At 41.1% G+C, this 22,709-nt stretch overlaps 1 protein-coding gene across 20 annotated transcripts in view; it reads right to left on the minus strand.

The window, feature by feature from the left end:
• The window catches only part of BCL2L11 (BCL2 like 11), a 53,187-nt gene that overhangs the window by 24,676 nt on the left and 5,802 nt on the right, over positions 1 to 22,709 (minus strand). For 3 of the 20 annotated variants that reach the window (XM_042852753.2, XM_042852751.2, XM_065589902.1), the window contains exon 2: positions 21,227 to 21,667. In XM_042852753.2, coding sequence (XP_042708687.1) covers positions 21,227 to 21,653 — 427 coding nt within the window. In that variant the 5' untranslated portion in view covers positions 21,654 to 21,667. Of the gene's footprint in view, positions 1 to 21,226; positions 22,637 to 22,709 lie in introns of those variants that run through there. The other 17 variants (XM_065589908.1, XM_065589907.1, XM_065589910.1 and 14 more) reach the window with 17 other exon arrangements.

A 22,709-nucleotide genomic window follows, 5' to 3' on the forward strand; every position in this document is an offset into this window, starting at 1 on the left:
TATAGTGATACTGAGACTGAGGCTCGCAAGCCACAAGATGCTCTTTAATGTCTCCCCTGTGGCTCTTTGCAGCACAATATTAAAACACTGTGTGATTTAATTATTAACCCATCTAAGTTATTAACTAATCAGGAGGCTTTTTCTATGTTATTAACCAATTGTAGTTGATAAAATACTTTGTCAGTCATTTTGCTGTGAGAAAAAAAAACACACACACTAAATATTTCCCCTCATACTGTTTAAATAGGACTATAGAGTACTATAGTAAATAAAACAATGAATTCACATTGCTGTGGGTCTTTTGGATAATGCTGATCACAAATTTGGCTTCTGAACCACTGAGGTCTGACTATCACTGGTATAAATCCATGGTACCCGCACCCCTCGAATACTGCATGCACTTCTGGTCACCCCATCTCAAAAAAGATACATTAGAAATGAGAAAAGTACAGAGAAGGTCAGTAAAAATGATTAGGGTTAAAGAACAGCTACCATCCCAGGAGAGAGTAAAAAGGCTGGGACTGATGAGTTTGGAAAAGAGACGACTAAGGGGGGAAAATGATAAAAGTCTATCAAATCATGAATGGTTTAGAGAATGTGAATAAGGAAGCATATTTAACCCTTCCCACAAGAACCAGGGGTCACCCAATGAAACAAGCAGCAGGGTTTAAAACAAACAAAGAAGCACTTCTTAAAGAAATGCAGTTAACCTGTGGAATTCACTGCCAGGGGATATTGTGAAGGCCAAAAGTATAACTGGGTTCAACAAAGAATCAGGTAAGTTCATGGAGGATAGGTCCATCAATGGCCATTAGCCAAGATGATCAGGGATCAACCCTATGTTCTGAGGCTCCTTAAACTTCTGATTGGTAGAAGCTGGGACTGGACGACAGGGGATGGCTCACTGGATAACTGGCATGTTCTGTTCGTTCCCTTTGAAACATCTGGCACTGAACACGGTCAGAAAACCGGCTATTAAGCTACACAGGCCATTGATCTGACCCAGTATGGCCATTTTTACGTTCTTATAGTCTTCTAGCTTCTGGCCGGCCAAGCTATAACAAGAAGTCAGACACTATAACAGCACTGCCCACACGGATTGGTGTGAAAAACAGCAAGAAGTTGAGTGGACTTCCCAAGGGCTTTAGTCTGCCCCAAATGAAACTCTGAGCCCCACAGACCTTTTGACACTGAGCACATGGCGAAGGGCCTCATGGGGAGGGGAACAGAAGGCATGACAAACATTGGCAGGAGGACAAACTCAATGGAGTGGAACTCTCAGACCACTGTGGGGAGGACTGTTCAATGATTCCACACCACCACCTTAAACCTGGTGTAAACTGGATCGGTCACGACAACCTGAAGCTCACTCCTGCTGTGAGCTGAAAGGACTCCCAGCAAGAAAGCAACCTTCCATGCAAGATAATTAAGCTCACAGGAACTGAATGGCTCGAAAGAAACTTTCATCAGCTTTGTCAGGGTGACCTCATTCTCCCCTAACACTGGGGGCTGTTTAACATGAGGTTTCAAATGTCAAACACTGCCTCAACCTGACAACAAGGATCTTCTAAGCCTCTAATTGGCTTATTTTGAGAGCCTCACCTCCCATATCACCGCGCACTGGTCTCCTTTGAATCAGTTCATGACAGGCTAAAATAGCTGCCAAATGTACGTGGATGGAGCTGGCCTTTACATCAGGAGGCAGGCAAGCAGTCTCTCCACGTGCGTGGAAGGGGAAGAATAAAAAACAGGAGTTGACTGGGGCCTGAATGCACCACAAACTTCCTTCATTTGAAATTTCAGGGCCTTCTGACAGATGGCTTCCAAGACACCAGAAGGACCTGAGCCACCTGCCTAGATATCCCATGCCTGCAGAGCTCTACCCTCTCGGAAGTGCAGCTGCCAGTTTGGGAGAGAGGTACCCTAGTTGTGAGCGACAATCAGAGGTTCTCCCATCCTGTAAATCATGCATTACACCATATGACAATGGCACTGTTTTAAAAGAAACTGGTTTCCCAAAAACATGGTTGGCAGCAGCCTGTTTTAAAACTCAAAATATAATATAAAAAAATTCCTATTATTCTGAACCGCCCAAATGTGTAAGCAATGAAGAAAAATCTTCAAATGCTCAAAGAGCACTCTCCTCCTAAATTCTAAAAATATGGTTCAAATCTGACACAGGGATGCTGTGAAAACAGCATCATGGGATTATAATTTTTAGTATTTTAAAGATTCCCAATCCAAATGTACTTTGCTTACAAGGAAAAACAAACATTTTACTTACTGATGAGTCCCGCAAATTGAAATGGAATCTCAAAATCAAGTTGGGATCTTTCTGGCTCAGCCATTAGATACTAGTAAAAGATAGCACAGGCCCAATTTTGTTTCCTGATACACCTGTGCAGCCCTGTTTTCTGGGAGCAGAATCAAGGTGTATCGGGGGCAGAATTGGCTCTGCAGTTTGTTAGCTGTTCTGTGGGTGTTGTGTGAGACAAAACAAAAACCAACTCACTCTCCCATAGCTGTGTTGTTTTGACACGCCTATCGGTAGTTTGGAGCAGCAAAAACATAGCATCACTAAAGTGATCACAAGGAACTCAATGCACACAGAGTTACCATCTACTGATTATGGTGCCATTTTCCCCAGTCACTTTGCTGAGTAGAACCACATTTAATTAGTTTCTCTGCCTGTTGCAGGACACCTCTACAACTTTCTCTTTTATTCCATCAAGACAACAGTTTTAGCCTTTTAGGTTTCGTGGTCAAATAGTACTGAAATGTCCAATAAAAGAAAAATCTCATTTTTGTCAACCTAGAAGTTAAAGTACATTGTAGGGGTTTGGGGAGGGATATTTATTTATATCTGGGAATATATTATTATTGCACAAACTAAAGAACTATTCCTCTTAGTTACAGAATTTTAACTTCTTCCTTTTATCAAGGATTTTAACAGAAAAATTAGATCCAATGTGGGGGGGGGGGAAGAGGAGGAGCATTGGCTGCTAAAAGTGTGCTAATACATAACTTTTACATTTTAAAAAAATATATATATTAGTTGACAGCTTTGTTACTCATTTTAAGAAACAGAATTTAAAGTGAACATAAAACCCCAATTCTGAAACACATTAGTGAGAGAAATGATCAGCTTTTAACAGAATTTGGTCCATGCCATGTTGGAAAACAGATCTATGCTGATTGTCACATACACCCCAGGGTCCAGACACCCTAGGACAGCGAACAGGTGATCTGAACCCCAAAGAATAAGCAACTGAATGTATACAATATTATTGTACTATAAAAGTGCACTGAGTAAGATAGTACAAAAACTGGTGAGACACTGGTCATGAACATCACCGAGTGATGCAGTACGGGATGTGTATAAAGAGTTGTGTGCTGGAAATATGTTCTTAAAATATTTTTGGGAGGCAGAGGCTAGAGAAGCCTGCCTTAGACAAAGGACTGTGAATTTACTGATCTGGGGCAAGCTTTGTAAGCTATACACAATGAAAGTACATTTACATATGAGGTAAGCCAAGCAATCAAGCAGTGGAGGGAACAGCTTGGTAAGCTCGCCGGGCAGTATGAACCCCCAGGGGGTTGTCTTGGCTCCTGAGGCAAAGACAACAGTCTCTGGGAAATATAAGGGGAGCAAAAAGACATTCTGGTTACCCATCATGTAGGGGACAAAGGGAACAGCAACCTTTGAGTCTGAACATTGGATCCTCTCTCCTCCTAGAGGGCTGGAGATGCCGGTAGCTTGATGTAAGTGAGAAGCTATTTTAGGCAAAGACAACTTGCTAGAATTAAGTTTTAGAAAGCATGTTTTGTTTTGCTTTTAATGATTTTCTGTTATCTCTGCTTAGTATCACTTAAATCTATGTTCTTTATTCATAAACATCCTCTTGGTTTTACTATAAATCATCTCAGTGCTGTGTTTTAATGTAGAGTGTGTAGCCCCAGGGAGCCAGGCTAGTGCGTATACTGCCTCTTCGCAGGCAGCAAACTTAATTTCAGAAAGTGTCCAGTGAGAGGGAGTGGATGCTGCACAGAGAAGTCTCTGGGGAACTCTGGAACTGGAGATTGCTGGTTTGGCAGGGACCTGACACAGTCTAACCTCCAGCACAGCTCTCCCGCGCTGAGGCAGAGTGTGTTCTGGGTGCCTTGGTTAGAGCATCACACTGACATAGGATATATTAACTGGAAATACACGCTCAGACTCTAAGCAAGCATGACAACACTTTTTTAACCAAGTATTTCACAAACTTGGCTAAAAAAACTAAAAGGAATCACAAGGGAATATACACAGCTTCCAATCTCAAAATATTCAAAGGATTAGTAAAGCAGTAATAAAATGGGGGAGGGGGAACAATCATCTAAGTAAGTGTCTGGCTCCGGTCTTGCTGGAAAAATTATTTTTGAGCCAAACTAGTATTTGCTTGCTCAGATATATATTTTGTTTTCATGTTCTAGTAGTGACAGACTAGTACCAATCAACCCTCCTTGTGAAGGTTTTAACAGGCACAATTTTATTCATTTTGTTAGCTGCTGAATTTCATTTAGCAAAGTCCTCATGATATTTGATGGGAACATTCTGGAACTGGGAAAACAACTCAAAGGAGGATGTGAAGGAGAATAAAAACCAACTTACATGAGCCCAACTGGCCTAGACAGTTGTCTTCCCCAGAAGAAGTTACAACTAAACCAATGTAGTTTCTCAATGCTAAAGAAAAATCAACTTTTCAGCCCAGTGTTAAAACATGTAATTGAGATACCCTCATGTAACTAAGTTTTTAACCAACTACATAACAACCACATTAAAAGAAAGTGGAGTGGGAGAAAGGGGGTGGAGGTTAGGGAAAGAAAAACCAAAAATACCATTTTAGTTCTAGAACCACTTTAAAAAGGAGGGCATTAATGGAATAGTAAAAAGTTAATGGGAGAAAGAATATACATCCCTCTGTTCCAGCGTTCTCCCCTAAAGGATGTGTTATGAGCCTTTATATAGGCTTCAAATGATAAAAGCTCAGCAATTCAAGAAATTAGTATCATGGTTAGGTGGCTGAGAGTGAAATCAATCTGAGGTTTTCAGAAAGGACTTTCTGTGGTGCTGCCAAATCACTAAATCAGAAGTGTCAAGTCATAATTAGCCACGCAAGCAGGCAGAGATAAACTCTCAACATTAATTTAACACTTGCTAGCCACCGAATAACTTTCACCATCATCACACAGGAGCAGTACTAGTCATACCATGACACACTTCAGTACTCTAAATCACAGAGTGCATCCATTGCTGGGGGGAGGGGGAAGGGGAGAAAAAAGTAACCTATTCCCCAAGAAACTAGCATCCCAGCAACAAAAACACAAAAAACCCAGACTCATGAAAGTATTGTCCCTACTTACAATATTCAGAAATTGGACATTCATCTGATCACCCACTAACACATACAAGATATTCTATTTTCTGCAAAATGTTTACCTGTGCAACTTTCTGAAGCTGGTATTGAGCACTTCTACTCTAAGCACTCATCTACACTGGAGATTTTTCCAGTTATACTAATATAATGCAATCGTATGGGCACTCTGACTCCAGGATAAGAGTGGCTTTTTTGACTTAGCGGAAACCGCTTCCAAAGCGACAACAACAACAACAACAAACCCTCAAAGGCAGGCATCACCATACTGGAATAACAGTGTCCGCAGAGGAATTAACTGGTGTAACGACATTATTTTAATTCACACTCTATCTCATGCTGGTATCGCTTCCCTGCTTAGACAAGCCCTAAGGCCCATAGCTGCAAAGCTATTGGGTCCCTTACTGCCATGTAAGCACTGGCCCAGGATTTGGATAACAATTCTTGTTTTCCAACAGATACCTTATGGAGACACTTGGAGGAACACTGTTCACACTTCTATGTCTGATCTTTTTTAGTGTCCGTTTTTAAAGAACCAACTGATCAAACTTGATGCACACAAATGCAAACAAGACAATCATTTAAGAACTCTCATGTGCCTGCTTATTCTGCATGTAAGTGATTCCGGACATGAAAGATCATTGCTGTGATGAGAAAGGATCAGAAGATGCCTAGGACTTCAGGTGAGGAATAAGCAGCAGTTAGAGAAACAGAAATCTTGTTTATTACCAAGTGTACTTATGCAAAAGGAGACAAAAAAATATATAGTATTTCTCAATTTTCCATAAGGCATCAGCTTCGGTTAGAAAGCACAGATGAAACAATATTAACTGCACCACGTCGTATCTGTTTACAGTTTACCTTGCGTTCTCCCCGCAATCGACACATGCCATTTTCAGGCTCTTCTTCCTCAATCTTAGTCTTTTTGTTTTGTTTTTACATAACACTCAGTTTCACTGCAACAGATACAGGCTATTTTCAACTCAGGAGAAAACTATTAGGTAACAAACTAACATTTTATGGACATTTATTTTTGCAATTTTTAAATAAGCGCTGAGAGGTGGTTAAGAAGGAACCTTAGCTGAGTAAAGAAACCACATAGTAGGGTTTTCTTCTAACAGCCCCTTCTTCACCCCCATTAATACAGGCCACTCGTCCAGTGATGTCCAACATGGGGCCCTCACGGCTCTAAGCTGTTGTGATGATCGTGGGAATGTTTGTATTTTTAGGATTCCTATGCATGCCTTTGTTTCCCTTGGGGCTTTGCATTACTATGTACTGAGGGCTGCTCTCCACAAGGAAATTACATCCATATAGCTTGAAAAATCAACACCCCTGAGAGACGTAGCTACACTGACCTAAACCCCAGTGTAGATGGTGCTAGGTCGACAGAAAAATTCTTCCACTGACCTAGCAATCACCTCTCAGGGAGGTGGATTACCTACACTGATGGGAGAACCCCGTCGGCGCGGGTAGCATCTACACTTAACACACTATAGCAGCGTGTAGACATACCTGGTGCGTATCAGGAAGAGATGAGGTGTTTGACTCACATAGCAGACTGTTAATAACTCGTTTCCAACCAAGCTGAATAAAGTTGACATATCTGAATGGAGGATCCGGAAGAGACAATGGAAACCCCAAAGACCAAGACATTCACACTTAGCAAACAACAGCCAAGAGAAAGATTTCCCTCCACCTCTCTGCAGAGAAGCAGAGCGAGTCCTGAGCTGGAGAACAAAGGGGAAAGGTGTCAGGTGATGTAGCTGTGTTAAGAATGGAGCTCTCAGAGGAACAGGGGAGCTCTCACATGGGACTGAAACAAAGAAAGGGAGACAGACAGGAATCAAAGACGGTTGCTACAGCAGCATGGCTCATAGCCAGTCTGACCTCTGGCTTAGCCTTTGCTTCTCTACGCTAGCCTCGGCACGGTCAGGTTCTGTACGTGTGCAAAAATTATTACCTTGTTTTGAGAAGGCTGCAATGTTGCTGCAAACACTTACTGTAAGCATTGTGCCCTAAAGGGGCAGAAAAAGTCTCATGCAGGAGTCTGGATCGGCTGCACAGGCTGCAGGGAGAGAAACGGACAGCTTGTGCCCAAACGCCCAGTTTTGGGGTCAGGGAGGCTCTGGGCCTGCCATTGCGGAATTGTGTGGTTCCTTGGGGTCCCGCACAATAAAGGGATCACTCCTAAGGGACTGGTTCCCAGGCACAGCCCAGATCTTGTGGATCTGGCACAGTTGTGCTCTTGGAGGGGGACTGTGTTCCAAAGAAACTATAACATTTGACTATAATTGGAAACGTGTCCCTTGAGTCATTCCATTTTTAAGTTGGAGTGAGAGCGGATTTAAAACACTATGAAGATGCAGTTAGGGCTACCACCAAATGCCTCCCACACTAGACCAGGAGCACGATGAGCAGCTGGTTTCCCTTCTTTGCCACAGCTACTCTACAGCTCACCTGCTGGCTGGTTGCTACATCACCAGGGGAAGGAGAAAGTAGCTCTGGCTGTGAGAAGTCTAACAGCTCGACTGCCTCTGCCTGAACCCCAGCCCAAGGGAGTGCACCTAGCAAAGGATGGCTCCCTTACCCCACACAACCACCCAGGGCAGCCCAGAAGAGGAGAAACTAAGAACCAGTAGCCAGTTACCGGTTCCCAATTCTCTGTTCCAGCCCAAAGTAGGGCTGCTTTAAGTCATGCCAACTCAATGGTCTACTAAGGGATGTACACCAGCTATGTACAGGTAGCTAGAGTGTAACGTGCGCCAACCAAGGGAAATGCAGGAACTGACTATACCAGCTTTACAGTCACTGGAGGCTTCCCACATATGGAGATAATCCCAGCAGGGGAACTTGTGGGGGCACGAACAGTGCAATCGGAGCAGAACAGGGAAGAAAACATGCCACAAAGTATTGACTGCGGCTCCTTGACCTTTCTGAAATAATGTGTTTGGCCCTCAGGCTGAAGAGGTTTGACACCACTGCTCTAGCGTCTGGGAAATTAAATGAAAGTTACCGAGGAAAGGAGAGAAAAGTTTTGCCATTAACATTTTGGAAAATCTATTAAGATTCCCTTTGCCTGATGCAACATGTGCATTACAATCCCAAGCAGTCACCTTAATTTAGGACAGTGTTTAAAAACAACTGGTAGAATGTAACACTACAAATAATAAATCTTATGAAACACAGCCAGTGCCTTAATGCTTAAGCTCTCAGAGTATATTGTCCATTCACATTTATCAGATCCCAGGCAACAAAGCTAAAAAAAAAAAAAGTACTTCCATTAACTTGCTAACTTAACCCTTTGAAAACTCTCAGCCAGATACATGAATATTTAAAAAACACATCTGCAGTTTTGTTCCTGCTCTTATCTTTTGTTGTTGTTTGTTTTTGGTCTTGTAGTTGTGTGCGCAAACATGAATATCAATACGAAACTAGCCTGTGTTAGACATGCAATGTATAGACTAGGAAGTTCTGTTGAACCTATAAAGATGTGTGCCCTTACTTTTTAACCAAAGTGTATTTATTTCAAATTTAATAAATGAGTCAATCTGAACAGCGAGGTGCATGTACAAATACACAAAACAAAAATAGGAACCACATCCCCATTAAAGACATTCAAAAACAGCTATATAAAACACTTCCCATCCTCCCATCAGTCCTCCCCCCACTTGTGCGTATGCAGTGAATTCAGGGTTAGCCTGGCCTGTGGCTAATGAAAGCAGAATCTAACTTTTTAATCTGCTAATAAGGAGTTACCGATCCTAAGTCCTGCTTCCCAAACGCATTCCCTCCACACAACAGCAGCGTTGGAGTAGTGTTCTTAGCCATGCAGCATTGGAAAAGAATTTGAAGCAACGGTTGGCAGTTCGGGCTCACCTAAGTGTGCTCAGAGCCATACATTTCACTGGCTGAAGGGATAAATAATTCACCCTTCATCTAACTATCCTTCAGATCATTATCTTCAGAAGCCCAATATGTAACTGGGCTCCAAAGTAGTAGGGAGTCGGAAGCGTCAGTGTGGCTGGGGGATAAGTAACCCCATTATCTGATTCCTGAAGTCTCCACTGTAGAAGAGTAGTTAATAATGAAGTCCTTGCGAGCTGAAGAACTCTGCTAAATAAACAGTCAGCAAAATGGTCTACTTTAGCCTAACTAGTACCTAAGAGCTCTTTTCACATACAAGGCATATAACTTGAGTTCCCCAGGATAGCTATAGACAAAGAAACAGAGTAGGGAGCCGTTTGAGATGCAAGGCCAAATTAATACTGGTCAAAAAAACTGGGATGTTGCCAAAAAGCACCTTGTCTTCAGAAGGGGGAAAAAGAAGGTATAAGATGAGTTAACCATTACTGTCTGCAACTCTGAAACCCTCATCTCAAAAGGGCAGGTCCATGGTTCTATCTCCCAATCAGAGACTAGAGTTACACAAACAGGAATGTCTCCAAAATGAGAAAGACCTCGCTAGGTCTTTGGCTATGAACCTGAGACAGCCAAGGATGCCCTATTGGAATGCCTAGGTATCTCTAGGATTTCTCTCTCTCTCGTCTTTGGGAATGCATTAAACCACAGGATACACTGAATTTTGCTCATTCATCCAGCTGCAAACACAAGCTGTTCTCTCAAAGGGATGGCATGTGACACTATCCACACTGGAAAGAGTTCACTGGGAGGAAATGTGACAAACAACTACCGCAACAAGAAGGTGCTGATCGAAGTATTACATATTTAATAATTCATGCCTGCAACATTTCACAGGGTACCGGGTGCTATTTTCTAGGTTAAAAAAAATAGCGCATAATGAAACAATTGCCCTTTAAAGTGAAAGGATGATCACTGTGGCTCTATATGTACAGATGATATTAAAGCAAATGCAATGAATTACATGAAAATCTGACACGCTTGAAGAGCTGTCAAATTTTAAGCTATACTACAGAATAGCCCATGACAATTCTACTTCTGGACCTCACAGGAGAGTCCTGCAGGCTCAGTTCTAAGGACTGGTGCTGAGTCTTCGGAGAGACCCTCCATGAAGAGACTAAGGGTGAGGAGCGGTCCAAGGATCTGCTGAAGAATATGGAGCTCACAAGAGGCTGCTACTATGGAAACACAGCAGCTTGGTGGAGCTGTGAATCAGTCACCAGACTTACAGATGGGGAGTTTCTTCTGGCACCAAGGATTATGGCCAACTGGCTGCCTCTATGGTCCTGAATAGCCAGTCAGCCCAATAGCCCATTCCAGTTCATGACAAGTGAACTGACCACATATGAGAAAATTCACTTCTAACTTGCTTTCCTTCGGTAAGTTCTTCAGACACCCGACATACCCACTCTCACAGACACCCTATAAAACTAATTAAGCTTCTGGTCCTACAGCTGGGAAGGAAGAAAATCTTGTTCCTAATTTTCAGGGCTTTGGAGTGGAGCCTGGAGCTGGAGTGTGGAGCAACTCCGGAGCAGTGGAGCTGCAGGTTTTTGCCTGGAGCTGGAGCGGAGACGGAGCACAGCTCCAAAGCCCTGCAAATTTTAAGTAGTTGGGAGGTGCTCCAACACTATGGTAATGGAGACCATATATGTGGACAGATACACAAATCTACCCCACAGCTCAACAGTTCTGGAACTCAGTTAAGCACTCCGCACTTCAAATTTAAAGTACTAACTGCTTAATAATTTAACATTTAATTGCTATGAAGCTGGAGGAAATCCAATCTAATCAGCCAAAGACTGTTAATTTATATTTATTATATGAATTTTAAATGCGAAAAGCAACCTACTGTATGCCTGAATTTTGAGTTTACAGAGTATTCCACTTCGAAGGTTGCGGTGAATAAATTTTTCTAATTTTAAGTAGGGCATTTTGAATGGCTTGCCAGGCAGGAAGTTTTATCCTATACTTCTGAAAAATCGAAATATATCTACAGACAGAAAAAGTTTTACAGCAATAACTCATTCCTATGAAACATTAGGTTCTGTGCAGCAAAACTATAGAGGGAACAATCACGGATCTGTAAACAGCACGTCCATAATATGTTATTATCAGCACAGGTAACAGTGCCATTAGGTAAGGTTGCCTCACACTTTCCATTATGGGACCGGTTTTCAGTTGCTTATAGTTTTGCCAATCTTTAACTGCTCAGGCTGAAGTATTTCACGCTGCATCTGCTCAGGCTGATTTATTTATTTTTTTTAAATAACGTTTCAGCTAAATGGCTCTGCTGTTTCCAAGAATGAGCTTAGGGAAATATATGTTGTTTTGCTCATGTTAAAATAATTCTTACAACTGTTTTGCTGAGAAGCTCTAGCACTTTCACACTCTGTAGGAGGGAATTTAAATTTGGTATGGGGGAGAGGCTGCCCCGGTGTCAGGGATATTCTTTGGGCTATCCCCATGAAATACAATTCAAATTTGGCCAAAGTTATAAACCTCTGAAAAATCTCATGCGCACATGCCCAGTAGAGACTTGTTAGTTGGCAGCTAAATTCTCCAAAGATTCCACCTGCACTGAGCATGCTCCAACCCCTCACAGCTCCTACATGCCAAATGGACAGCCCAAGTGCCATCCTCACAAAGCAACCAAGCATGCTCCATTCCTGGCCGCTTGGAGCCACAGAACTAAGAGCAGGTAGACCTGCTCTGAAGTGCTCGTAATGCTCCCCTTGCTGGTCCCCGAGCAGCAAAGAGGAAGCTGCCTGACAAATGCAAGGGGGTGAGTAAATGGGGGGAGGCTGGGAAAAGATAGGAAGAGGTGACAGAAGAGAGAAATATGGGCAGGAGCTAGGGAGGAGAGTATCCAAAAATCCATGATGGGGTGGAGTGGATGGTGCAGAGGAGAGTAGCCACAGCTTTACAAAAAGTTCAGGGAGAAAACAAGGGTATTTAAAGAAACATGGAGGACGAGCTAGGGGAGCATGTGGTAGGTGAAATACTAAGTGAGGGGCAGCGAGCTAGGCCATGTGTGATGGCCTAGGGAAGGTAGGGAATTCAGAGGATGGAGAAGAGGTAGGACTGAATAGCTGGAGGCCTGAGCACAGCGCATTCATCCTCCAGCCCCACAAACTAATAAACCTTACTATTTAGGCTAACTGGACTGCACACCTCTGCAACTCTCTCTCTACTGGAAAACATGCCATGAATCATAACATGCTGTAGCTATGCTGTTCTGTAATGATTTAGTACACACACTCTACAGAGACAAATACCCAGATAATCTCTCAATCCTCCCATACATAAATACTTTTCACAACTGTGAACCCTTTGATTTAATTAGGGGAGGAGCAGATGTTTGTTTCATGATACACTGGCCTTTTTTTGCTTTTAAGTTTTCTATCACAACTTCAGTTCTCCGTCATGTTGGCTGCATTATACAAAACTCCCTAACCCCCCCAACAAACGAAATCTAGTGGTTATACAAGTGTTACAGTATCTGTTTTCCTTATTTTCAGATACAGGTTGCTGCGTCCTCTGCTAGAGAGAGCAAGCAGAACAGTTTCATTCAGGAGTTATCAAGATTCCAGACCTCTTCTCTAGCCTCTTCTGGTTGGGAGGAAAACATACCAAATTTGAAGTAACATAGGAGACACTAATTTCAAATACAATATTCACAACACTCACATTCAGGGCTTGGGACCTGTGCTCCGGCTCCTTTCCAGCTCCAGGCAAAAACCAGGAGCTCTACTGCTCTGGAGCTGCTCCGCACTCCAGCTCCGGGCTCCGCTCCAAAGCCCTGCTCAAATGTATATAATCCATACGGTTTTAGAGAACACACTAGAAACCCTGTAACTAATCAAAGATTCCCTTGCTTACACAGTCACTTGTTTTTCAAAAACAAGATAGTTTTTCATTTAAAATATAAGCAGAATGATTAGTCCCTAATATGGACTAATATGACCTGAAAACTGGTTTAAAAGACTCACATGTGAGCACAAATGTAATGTCTTGTACTCTCAGGTCATTTTATCCTGTGTGTTCCCACATGGAACCCACTAGCCCTTCTCTTTCCTTATTCTGGAATCAGGCCACAGCCTTCTCCATGCTCTTGACCCTGTACATAGTTACTTTTCTTCAACCTCAAAAGTTCCACTTCCTTCAAGATCGCCAGCATGGAACCTTTCCCAAATCTTAGTCAAAACCCAGTCCAGTTTATATTACAGAAAAGAAAAATGCATTCACAATAAGAGGGGGAAAAAGTAGCTTAAGCATGGGGGAGGGATAGAGCTCAGTGGTTCGAGCATTGGCCTGCTAAACCCAGGGTTGTGAGTTCAACCCTTGAGGGGGCCATTTAGGGATCTGGGGAAAAAAATCTGTCTGGGGATTGGCCCTGCTTTGAGCAGGGGGTTGGACTAGATGATCTTCTGAGGTCCCTTCCAACCTTGATATTCTATGATTCTATATGCTTTAACAGGATATAAAAAGTCAGACAGCAAAAGCTGGCTCTAAGGTTTAAAGTACAGAGACAGGATTACCTGTACCACATCCCTGTTGAGAGTAGTCTGGTCTCTGATAGCATGTCAAGACTGTAGTATCCTTAAGGAGTGTCATTTCTTCAGAGGAAGTGCATGGAACCATAGAGAATATAGCCCCAAAACAGTGAACATAAGAACGACCATACTGGGTCAGACCAATGGTCCATCTAGCCCAATAGCCTGTCTGCTGACAGTGGCCAATGCCAGATGCTTCAGAGGAAATGAACTGAACAGCTGGTGACACCTTTCAACTGAATGTGTCATTTACAAAAAAAGATTTAATTTCATATCTATGAAGCCCAAATAAAACCTGATTTCCCTCCTGTTCCCCCATTACCTAAACACTTTATTAAGTTATATAATCCAAGTATTCCTTTCCCCACCCACTCCAACCTTTTATCATCTTCACAGAATTATTTCATTGTCCTGACACAGCTAGATAAAGTCATGGCTGTATCTTCATTATTCACTCTCTGGAATACACAACCTTTTTGCATAAAACCCTTATTACCTGTCCTTATGCCATGACTTGGTTACAGCTTGTAACCTCACAATTGTTTTCCCTCAGAGGCTTTTGCGTCCTAAAGACCATTATAGATCTCTCGTTTCAGGAATACTTTTGAAAATTTTAAATGAAAAATAATGTCTTGGTCTTTGCCTTACAATTTTAAGGGTTCATATTCCGCTTCACACAGGACAGAATAGCAATGCTAATCATCTTAAATTTAAGGTTGCAAACATATCCCTCATAATAATTTCTTCCCTGTGAGGGGTGGGGAGTTTGAGGTCCCCTTTGCATTCCTTGCCAAGCTTCTCCATTACACACATACTCTTTAGATCTCGATTCCTCCCCATAATCTCAGTTGTACATGAGTCACTAAAAATGGATAAAGCCATACTGAGACCACCTGTTAAAGAACTTGAAGGTCTGTCCATTTGGGATAACAGGCTGTCTAATCTCCTTTCGCCATTCACAGCAAATCAAGGTGTGGAACGTTTTAGACTGAAGAAATGTTTGGAAGTATTGTAGGGTAATCATAACAATAGAGTAACATGGCAGCAAACAGGGATGAATGCTGTATTAATAAACTTCAACCAGGATACAAGCATGTGTTATACCAAACTGCACTCTTGGCAGATGTGGAAAAAAAAAATCTTTTTAACACAACATAAGGGGCCTGACCTTGCTACTATTAGATTTAACTGCAATTTTTGACTGTGCATAAAATTTTGTTTCACTGCTCGGGCAGTTGGCTAGATGTTGGACTCTCAAAATGTTGAGCCCGTTCTGGCTGTAAGTGGTGGAGCAGACCCAGTCTATCACTGGAACTCTGTCAGTCTGTATTAGAATCGTACTGTGTTTGCCAAAACACAGAATGTCCAACAATGAAGAAAACGTAAAGCAACAATATCAGTTATCTTCTGAATTAGTTTGCTTTGTACATCACACCTTTGCTTGTAAGTTTATTACCCCCCAACAAAGATGAACAGGAAAAAAGTGTGAGACGGTATCTATTATCGTCAGACACGTCTCTTCCTTATAAAATTATTGACACACTGGGCTTAAAATGAAGTGCCTAAAACCACCTGGGAAGTGTAGGTATCTAGCATAACCATTCACTTTGTGTCACTCTCACTTATATGATGCTCTCTTAGATACCCATAAGAACATTGCGGAGGGAGAGGGGAAGAAATCAACAGAAAAAAATTTGAAACTATGGGATGTGAACCTCACTCCCTCTCTGGTTTCCGTACACCAGGTAAAGGGGCTCTGCAGGTGCTCCGGAACTGGCTGGTGGACAATTTCCCAGGTGCATGAAGTGAGGAAGATAGCGATAAATTACTTTCTGAGGACCGCCAGCGAGCTCTGGCATAGGAGGGGTGTTGGGGACAGGAGGGGGCATATTAGGGGGTGGGAGAAGAGCCTGCACCAACTGTGGGGATTTTCAGGTGGCACACATTGTGGAGGAGAATGTTAGCAGCCTGTGGTGGGTACACTGAAAATTAGAGCGACTCTCAGATCTGTCCCCCTGAAAGTCATTCCAGCCTCTGCAGCAGCCCAGAGTCTAGGAAGTGTAAAGTTGACCTTAAACCCACCTCAGCCTCACACTCTGCCAGAGTTGCAAGTTCTGCATCATGGCTCTAAGAGACACCACAGAACCTCACCCTTAAAAATATTTGAAGTAAGCCAATGACAGGAAAAGCTTACTTTCTTTCAACTCATCTCCAAACTGGGTTGGCCTAAACATTCCTAATTTGTTTTATTGGCCTTGCTGAGGAGTAGCACGTTCTAGTGTGATTTCTGTTGTTGTTCTAAGTATTTTTATCTTGGTGAAGAATTACATGACAAACAGCTTTTATAACATAAACCCTACATTGAAATATACAGGAAAAAGGCACATCTACCCTTAGAAGTGCTCCTGAAAAATATACAGAAACTTCCAAATAAATTGCTAGGAATTATAACCTTCTCTTTCCTATTCAAGGGATCAATTCCCAACATGCCGTTGACACCAACACATACACTATAACTCACTTAAGGACAATAATGTTGGTGCTGTACACTGCAGTGAAAAATATAATTTTGGTTCACAGTCCTCCAAGGGTTACGTACATGCTTCATTTTACTCAGCGTGAGTAATCCAATCGACTTCAATGGGACTATTTGTGTGTTCAACATTAAAAACACGTGCTTATGTCTTTGCAGGACTGGTGCCTTACAAAGTCTACGAACACTTACATAAACCCGCACTATACAATCAGGACATATTATAATGCCAAAAAGATAATTCACACAAACATTTTTACAATTTAGTGTACCCTAGAGGACCCTGGGTACCCCTTTCAAAACCCTTGATACATACAATACATATCCAACAACATACATCCAACAGCATATTGCCAAGGCAACAGAGCAAAGCTAAAGTTAGGTAGGTATTCAGCAATGGTGAGCAATGAAGGATTAGCTGCCTGGTTCCTTTTACTGCTCAGTCATTCGAACATTGGGGGGGGGGGGGGGAAGGAGGGGGGGCTGAGTTTGTTTTTAAAAGGAGTGTAAGTGCTATTAAAAAAAAAGTACTATTTTCAGGCGCTAGCTGGACTCCACTGAAACTCACTTTCAACCTTAATTTTTTTTTTTGCTTGTGAACATAAACATATCACAAACCACCCAAGGGGTGACCCATATTGTTATGGCCATTCATTGGACCCTTAACCTGTATTTCATTTCCTGTCATAAAATCCATTTTATAAATATTACAAAAATATGAAGTTTCTTTTATAAAGTAACAGTTCATAAAATTTTACATTTATAAAGTATACCTGATTCTGGCCACTGGCCTGATAGTCAAGAATAGATTTAATTCAATTCAAGAAGGATGTTGATAATTTGGAGAGAGTTCTGAGAAGAGCCATCAGAATGATTAAAGAATTAGAAAATGTGCCTTATAGGCTATAGACTCAAGGAGCTCAATCTATTTAGCTTAACAAAGAGAAGGTTAAGAGGTGACTTAATCACAGTCTATAAGTATCTACATAGGGAACAAAAATATTTAATAGTGGGCTGGAAGTTCAAGTTACGCAAATTTAGACTAGAAATAAGGTGTTCGATTTTTAACATTGAGTAATTAACCATTAGAACAACTTAGCAAGGGTCACGGTGGATTCTCCTCAACTGATTTATTTTTTTTTTTAAATCAAGACTGGATAGGTTTCTAAAAGATTTGCTCCAGGAATTATTTTGGGGAAGTTCAATGTCCTGTATTATACAGGATAGATAATTGCAATGGTCCCTTCTGGCCTTGGAATCTATGGAACTATTTCCCCCCTGGATGAATAAAAATCAATGATTTGGGGGGGGTGAATTAATTAATTTTGTTATTTAAATTATACTGAGTTTTTCTTTTTAAATCTAAACCTGTTTAAAATTAAATTTGAACTTAATACAAAATGTGTCAAGGCCTAAACTTATTATAATCTCTTTAAAAATTAAATAAAAAATATACTGAACATGAGCCTCTACCAAAAACTGAGTTAAAGGCTGCTTTTCTATATTAAAAAAAATCATGTGAAACACTTCCAACTTTTGAAGTCAAGCTTTATAAATATGACACAATGTAGTAGTAAATAAGCAATATATCATTCACCATTTTCCTACATACTAAAATTTACAATTAATAAGAATCTGAAAATATTAAGCTAAGTAATTGCTTAAATAAATAAATATATATAGTTATAGCGTATGCTCCTAGGAAACAAAATGATGTACCAAATCTAGTGTAAAGGCTCTATTCAGTTGTAAATCAACATCTTTTAATGGCTGTATCAACCAATGAAAGTGCACCTTTCTTTTGAAGATAACTGAAGTACAAATGGAAAAGTTGATTAAATTGATGAATTAAAGTGAGGCTTTCTACTTGATTTAAATCACGATTTCAATGTCAGATTGAAATTGCTTTGATTTAAATCAATCCACCCCACTTTCACCTAGATGCCACTGTATTAAGTTCATCTCATTTTCAAAGTTTCATAAAAGTCAGGCATTCCAGATGTTAAGGGCTCAATTCTACAGTTCCTATACGAGTAAAATTCCTATTGAGTCCTGTGGGATTTTTGTCTTTACAAGGACTGCAGGTTCAAGCCCTCATGGCCACATTTCAGAGATTATGATCTCTTCTCTCTACAAGAAGTCTCAATACAAACTGTAAAACCAACCAGTAAGTCCTTCCTTGGAAAGCACAGTCCCTGGGGTAGAATAAAATGTCTTTACGACTTCACATTTCTATTCTAGTGGTGTTTGAAAATGTCCAGGGTTCCTATTTAAATTCCCTCAGCAGTTTCTACTCGGTTTCTGACAATTTAATGTTTAGGATGGTGCCCACAGTAACAACAGTATGAGAAAATTTCAGAACAATAATCATTTACAAAATTTTCAAAGCACATTTTACGTGGGTTGAAAAAAATTTACTTCTCTGAAATTACAGACAGGACTTGAGTTTCTTTCTTGAACATAAAGAATGTTGTTCACTGCTAAACTATAGCTTTACATGTGCTATAAGCAATGTTTAAACTCTAGTTCCTTTTATCTAGTGATACTATGTATGTTCTCTCAGTAAGATTGTGAAACTTGCATTAAGCTGCAATTACTGCAATAATGCCAGAAAATCTTTCCTAAGGGAATAGTACAGTAAGTACTTTGCAGCTGTAACCACAACTACCAAAATGTTTTAATCATGGAAAGCTTAAGTTGGTGTTTGTTATTCACCAAAAAGCATTATCAATATGAATAATTAAACCATTCCCAGGACTAGATGTTCCCCATTTCTACTGAGATTTGGGCATACAGACTTTAGTATTGGTTCCTTAGAAAACTGACTCTTTTTAGCTTACTTTAACCTCTCTACCTTCATCTGTAATATAAGGAAAGTGGGACAGATGTTGCAAGTTGCTTACTACAATTGTCTTTTTTTCACCTCTGGAGATGCGGATTCAAACGTTACCTAAAGTCACAAGAATTGTTTCATAATCTCAAACTGGTTCTTAAGACACATTTAAAAAACAAAACAAAAACAAAACACTACAGGTAGATTTTCAAAGCTGTCCAAGACACTTAGTTACAAATCCCCCATTAATTTTGATGGGAAGCAAGGAGCTGAGTCCTCTAGTTCAGTGGTATCCAAACTTTTTTGATCGCGCACTCCTATCAGTAAAAACTTTTTGAGCACGCACCCCCTGCCGCCCCAAGCAAAAAAATAAGCGGCACGAACCCCACTTTGGAGACCACTGCAGTTGGCTTTGGGGAAAAAAATCTCACCCCACATGCCTTGTCAAAAGTAACAGGCAGTCAAGAACAACCCCTACAATGGATTAAGGAGGGGTACCACAGGATCCAAAGTAGTCCTAACAACACGGAGTCCTTGTGGCACCTTAGAGACTAACAAATTTATTTGGGCATAAGCTTTCGTGGGCTAAAACCCACTTCATCAGATGCATGGAGTGGAAAATACAGTAGCAGGTATATATATACAGTACATTAAACAGCCACCACTCTGAAAGTAGTCCTAGCCACTCTTTCCTAACCAGAAGGTGGATTCTAGAAAGAAACTTTGAAAGATGAGGGGGAAGAGAGATGGTCCTCTGGACTCCTACAAAGGCATGGAAAGCTCCTCACTTGGGAAAATACACCTCTAGTAGTCTTCTCTCCACTCCTAACATAGATAACTCAGAGTCTCATACCCTACCACCCGCCTTTTACAGACTCCTGTGGCAAACTGATCAAATTCACTATCTGCCAAGGAAATGTTGCAGTGTCAGACACAGCCAAATGGGACACCTGTTCAGACATCCTATTGATGGGCACTTTCCAGACAGGCATACACAAAGACCCTTTAAGCCTCCAGACTCATCCATGTACATTACAACTAAAAATCTTAAATTTTAGTCAAGTATTTCATCCGTTAGTCAAATAGTGTGGTCATCTTACATGTGTTTTTGGGAAGAGATGGTGTATTAAAGTATTACCTAAGCATGAAGCTGCAAAGTATATCAAAATAACATTTCATAAACCTATTTGAAATCAAAAATCAGAAAACTTAAAATATATTTTTTAAAACTGTACAGATTCCCTGCATAACGTGTGTAAAAAAAAAAAAAGCCAGTTCAGAAATTTCAGCCCAAGATGGATATCTACAGACAACTTTAAAACTCCAGAAAATAAGAGACAACAGAAACTGAAGAGAGCTGGTTTGTAAACATCTTTTCCTCCCAGGATTCTGATTAACTGGATCTTCAGGAAACAGCTAAGAATTTGTAGTAATGGAAACTTCTCTCCAATCTTAGTGCTATATTCCAGTGTTTGCTACCAAGATTATGTTTATTATACTAAGCAATATGGTCTCTACATTTTATCTCCTCTCTCCATTGCAACTTCCTTAGTCGGACAGACAAATCTCCATGGTAAGGTCACAAGTTATTTCAAATAAAAAGAACTGTCCCCCTTATAGACTTTGTATCAGACTTAAACAATCCAAAATATTTAAATTTACCAGAACACATTCCATGTGCTGTGAAAATCAAAGGCAGGAGGGATACTTGGACCACTTTCCAATTCGTTAGGAAATGTTCACTGAATTCAAATCTTACCCATCAGTTCATAAAATATAAGGCAGTTTTCAATTTTACTTTTGTTGTTTAATAGCTCAGCCTGATGTCACTGTATAATACACAGTATTTTGTTCTTACTGAAAAATTTGGCTGCCTCAATATTAACATTGAGATGCTGAAAGCAATACAATGTCCACAGGGGTATTCAGAACCTACTGAAAAACATAAACCATGAGCTAAAAGGTTTCTTACCATGATCTTGCTTACCCATTGCACTTAGATAATGATTAAAGGCTTGACAAGGGGGACTTGGAGTCTGCGTGGACTTGTCGCAACTCATAGGCGCAGGACTCCTGTCTGTGTCGAAAGAGAAATACCCACTGGAGGATCTAGACAGCAGTGAGGATCTTCTTACAAAGATGAAAAGTGGGGATCTGGTAGCAAATGGACTGGGGCTACTGGGTGGTGCAAATGGTCCCTGAGGGCTGCTGGGCGAAGAGCTCCCTGAGGGCTGCTGGGCGAAGTCCCCCTCACCTGAATGATTACCTTGATACTGTGTTTGTATAGAGGTAGGGGCCCCAGGTCTAAGATGCTGAGGCTGACTTGGCCTTTCAATTGACTGAAACTGTCCACCTTCTCTGTTGCACTCTGAATTTAGATCAGAAGATTGCTTTGCCATTTGGTCTTTTTTTCCTGCAAAGAAATAGGAAGACATTATGAGTAAACTCTCCAGGCTTTATTATAATACTGTAATATCTAATAGGTTTTGCAATAAATTCTCAATGTCCTTACTTATAGTGTTAGAATTCTAGTCGTATTGCATATGCCTTTCAGCTTACATTCTTCTTGCTTTTAACCTACTCACTTCTTTCCCTACACCCCAAATACAATCAAGTGCTATCAGATCTATGGGTAGTTTCCTGTCCACTGTTTCCACCCTTCCTAGGATACCTGCATCAAAAGTATAAACCGTGAAAAGCCTTTGTCCAAACAAAAGGAATTTAGTTTTAAAGTGGAATTTATCAGCCAGGCCATTATGCTCCAAATCTGTATGAAGCTCTGATTCAGTTAATTAAAAAAAAAAGCCAATAAGCTCTGATTTCCTCAAGTGATTAAATAAAAGGATCGGACACTGTGCTGAAATGCAAGAGCGAGGAGTATTTGCAGTGATTGTGCAGAGCCTCCTGGCCATGTTCCCTGTTCCAGCCCCATTGTTCTATCTAATGTGCTGATCACAGCAAGTCTGGAGGAGGTTTGGCAGCAGCAATCAGTTGTAGTAAGTGCGTCACAATAGAGTTTGTAGATTGCACAGCACTGGCTCTCCTGCACCCCCCTCCTTACCCTTTTAATGCTAACTCAACAAATCCTCCTTCCTACTACAAACTTCAAGGGAGAGGGGAGTACTAAAAACGTCAGCTTGAAAAACACTGCAACTTCCCCACCCAAACAAAGCAATACCGCTTTGTGTAAAATACCCCCGAGACAACCACACTAACACACACACACACACACACACACACAGAGCCCAAACCCACAACTACAGCCTTTAGTACACAATGTCTCCGCGAATCCAGCGCCGGACTTCCTAAAACAACAGACTCCAGACTCATCTTTTTATTTGTTTGGTTGTTGTTGTTTTTTTTTGGGGGGGGGGGGGGGTTAAGAGTTGTACATTATATTGCAAACTCGCCCAGGAAAAACGCTCCGGGACCGCAGACTTCCTGCTGCCGCGCTG

The sequence above is a fragment of the Chrysemys picta genome, chromosome 3 (assembly GCF_011386835.1).
Source record: "Chrysemys picta bellii isolate R12L10 chromosome 3, ASM1138683v2, whole genome shotgun sequence".
NCBI classification, from domain to species: domain Eukaryota; kingdom Metazoa; phylum Chordata; order Testudines; family Emydidae; genus Chrysemys; species Chrysemys picta.